General features: G+C 34.9%; 1 protein-coding gene across 7 annotated transcripts in view; it reads left to right on the top strand.

The window, feature by feature from the left end:
* Window positions 1-2,326, top strand: part of HDHD2 (haloacid dehalogenase like hydrolase domain containing 2) — a 25,490-nt gene that overhangs the window by 9,953 nt on the left and 13,211 nt on the right. For all 7 annotated transcript variants that reach the window (XM_006759957.2, XM_015561484.1, XM_006759956.2 and 4 more), the window contains one exon: window positions 803-887. In XM_006759957.2, coding sequence (XP_006760020.1) covers window positions 803-887 — 85 coding nt within the window. The remainder of the gene's footprint in view (window positions 1-802; window positions 888-2,326) is intronic.

Raw genomic sequence — 2,326 nt, 5'->3', positions numbered from 1 at the left:
TAGCCAACAATTTGGTTTTTTTCCTTCAGCAAACTTTAACCAATTACTCAATACTCATGGATGCTGGTAAGGAGGAAATGGGAAAGCTGGATATCTATTCTTTCTATTTTTTTCCCTTACATTTTGGTGGAATTGATATGAAAAATGCTTTAAGGCAAGCAGTAAGAGAGGCAAATAGGAATTGGCATATGGGTAATCTACAGAACCGTCTGACTTTTAGTAACTGTTGGTGAATAGACTTGTTTGGTCAGGTACCAAGGCCTTAAAATATGCTTAAATTATGGAGTAATATTTGTGACACTAAAAGTAGATGAGACATTATGTAGAAAATAGCAGAATCTACAGTGCATTCCATGTTTATCATGAATATGTTAACCTCAACTGTCAATTAGAGTGTCTAATTTCCCTTGCCTCTTAGATTTTCATTTCCTCATCAGTTGCTATTGATCTGATAGCTCATAGGGAATTCATGGCTGTTCTTGTTGATTGTAATCAGTAAAGCTTTTTGAAGTTAGAAATTACTTGTTTGAGAACATCAGGTTACAAGTTTCAACTCAGATTCTAGTTACTGAGTAGCTGTAAAACCATGCAAAAGAAATATGCAAAAATACTAGGAGAACTTTTTCTTTCTTTAAATATCTCTTTCACTATTGCCAAAGTGCACAGGGCAGGATAATCTCGTAAACTTCAGATTATTGCTACAATATCAATTTGTACTTGATTTACTAAAACTCTTTATTATAAAATGTAACATTACTTTTAATTGCATTTTTCAACAATCATATATTTTTTTCATTCCCAGGAATACAAACAAGTGATCCTAATGCTGTGGTCATAGGATTGGCACCAGAACATTTTCATTATCAAACTCTGAATCAAGCATTCCGGTGAGTCTCCAGCTATTTAGCTATTTATTTTTCATCTCATCAAGTACTTCCTTCTTTCCCTTCTTGAGTCTTTGTCATGTAAGGTTATACATGTTTTATTTTCTAGCCACCTAGATTATACAGGAGGACGCACATCTTCAAAATCACTTCAAGATCAACATCAAATATTATTTATTACTATCCTGCTTAGTTTAAAAAAATTATCAATATGTTAAAGTATGATGATCTTGGTTTGTTTTTTATAGACTCAGTATTCTGGAGCAGAAATCCGTAATAAAATTGCATCTGTTAAAGCTAGCAGTTTTATCTTTTATCATCACTCCTATGATTCTCCACTGACTATGCTAATTTCTGACAGAAAACAGCATCAAGGCTAACGCCCCCAAAACAGTAAACGGGACTCTTCCTCCAGTGCGAATCCATGCTATGGGAAAAAAATCTACACAGTTGACCATACTTTCAAAGAAATTATTCTATGAGTGATAATGGTAGTCTGACCTGGAATAGTAGGGATTCAGGTCGTATCAACATGACGTGATGAGTGATTGAGGTTAGGAAGTGAAGGACAGTGAGGCAGGGAGGACATCATATTCTCACCTGGGCACCTGTGATGGAGAACTCCCTATGTGGGGTCTGGGAGGCGATCAGTTTAGGTTGGGGCTGTTTGGCATGTGGGACATCTTAATGGAGATGTTGCAATGGCTGTTGGTTGAAATTGGGGGAAACACAACTAACACGTATAATGTTATAAATCTTCAGTTATGTGTGCATTTCACTTTTATGAACTTTCGCTGCTGCTTACAAAGTATAGTATTTTTGATGCTGGTTATGAAAACAGTTTGTAACTCGTCTTCCTATAAACCATATTTTTTTACCATATTTTCTTAGTATACTCGTCGACGACTGAAAAAGAACATTTTGTGAAAACGAGTATACACGTTTCTGCCGGGGAAGAGGTTAAGGTAAACTGGATCAGAATTTACCTACAAATCTGCTCTAGAGTGAGATTGTGACTTTTTCCCTTGGATGTTTCTCATCTTTCATCTTATGTTGTCTTTTACTGCTTGTCAAACCATTAAACAATATAATTTGTCTTTGAATTTATGACAAGTAGCTCAAAATATTACATAGGGATACATTGTAATAGCTTAAAAAAATTTTTTTAGTGGGTTGATAAATTTTTGTTATTTAACTTCAAGACTGCTATAAAAACATCATTTTCTTACGGTAAAAAGATCTACAAGAATCAGTCAAACTTATATTTGATGTAGAATTCATTTCTTGATGTATATGTCCTAGAATCACTACAAGACTCACACATCTGGGCACCTTATTTACTGTTAATCTTGAAAATGGCTGTCCTCGTGTACAATCTGTGTGGCCAGAAATAGCACCTTTTTCCCTGTGTGCATTTTAGAGCCTCAGTTAAGAAACTACAG

This window comes from Myotis davidii, unplaced genomic scaffold (assembly GCF_000327345.1).
Source record: "Myotis davidii unplaced genomic scaffold, ASM32734v1 scaffold815, whole genome shotgun sequence".
NCBI lineage: Eukaryota > Metazoa > Chordata > Mammalia > Chiroptera > Vespertilionidae > Myotis > Myotis davidii.
The sequence above is the reverse complement of the archived record's forward strand: the minus strand, read 5'-3'. Positions and strand labels throughout refer to the sequence as shown.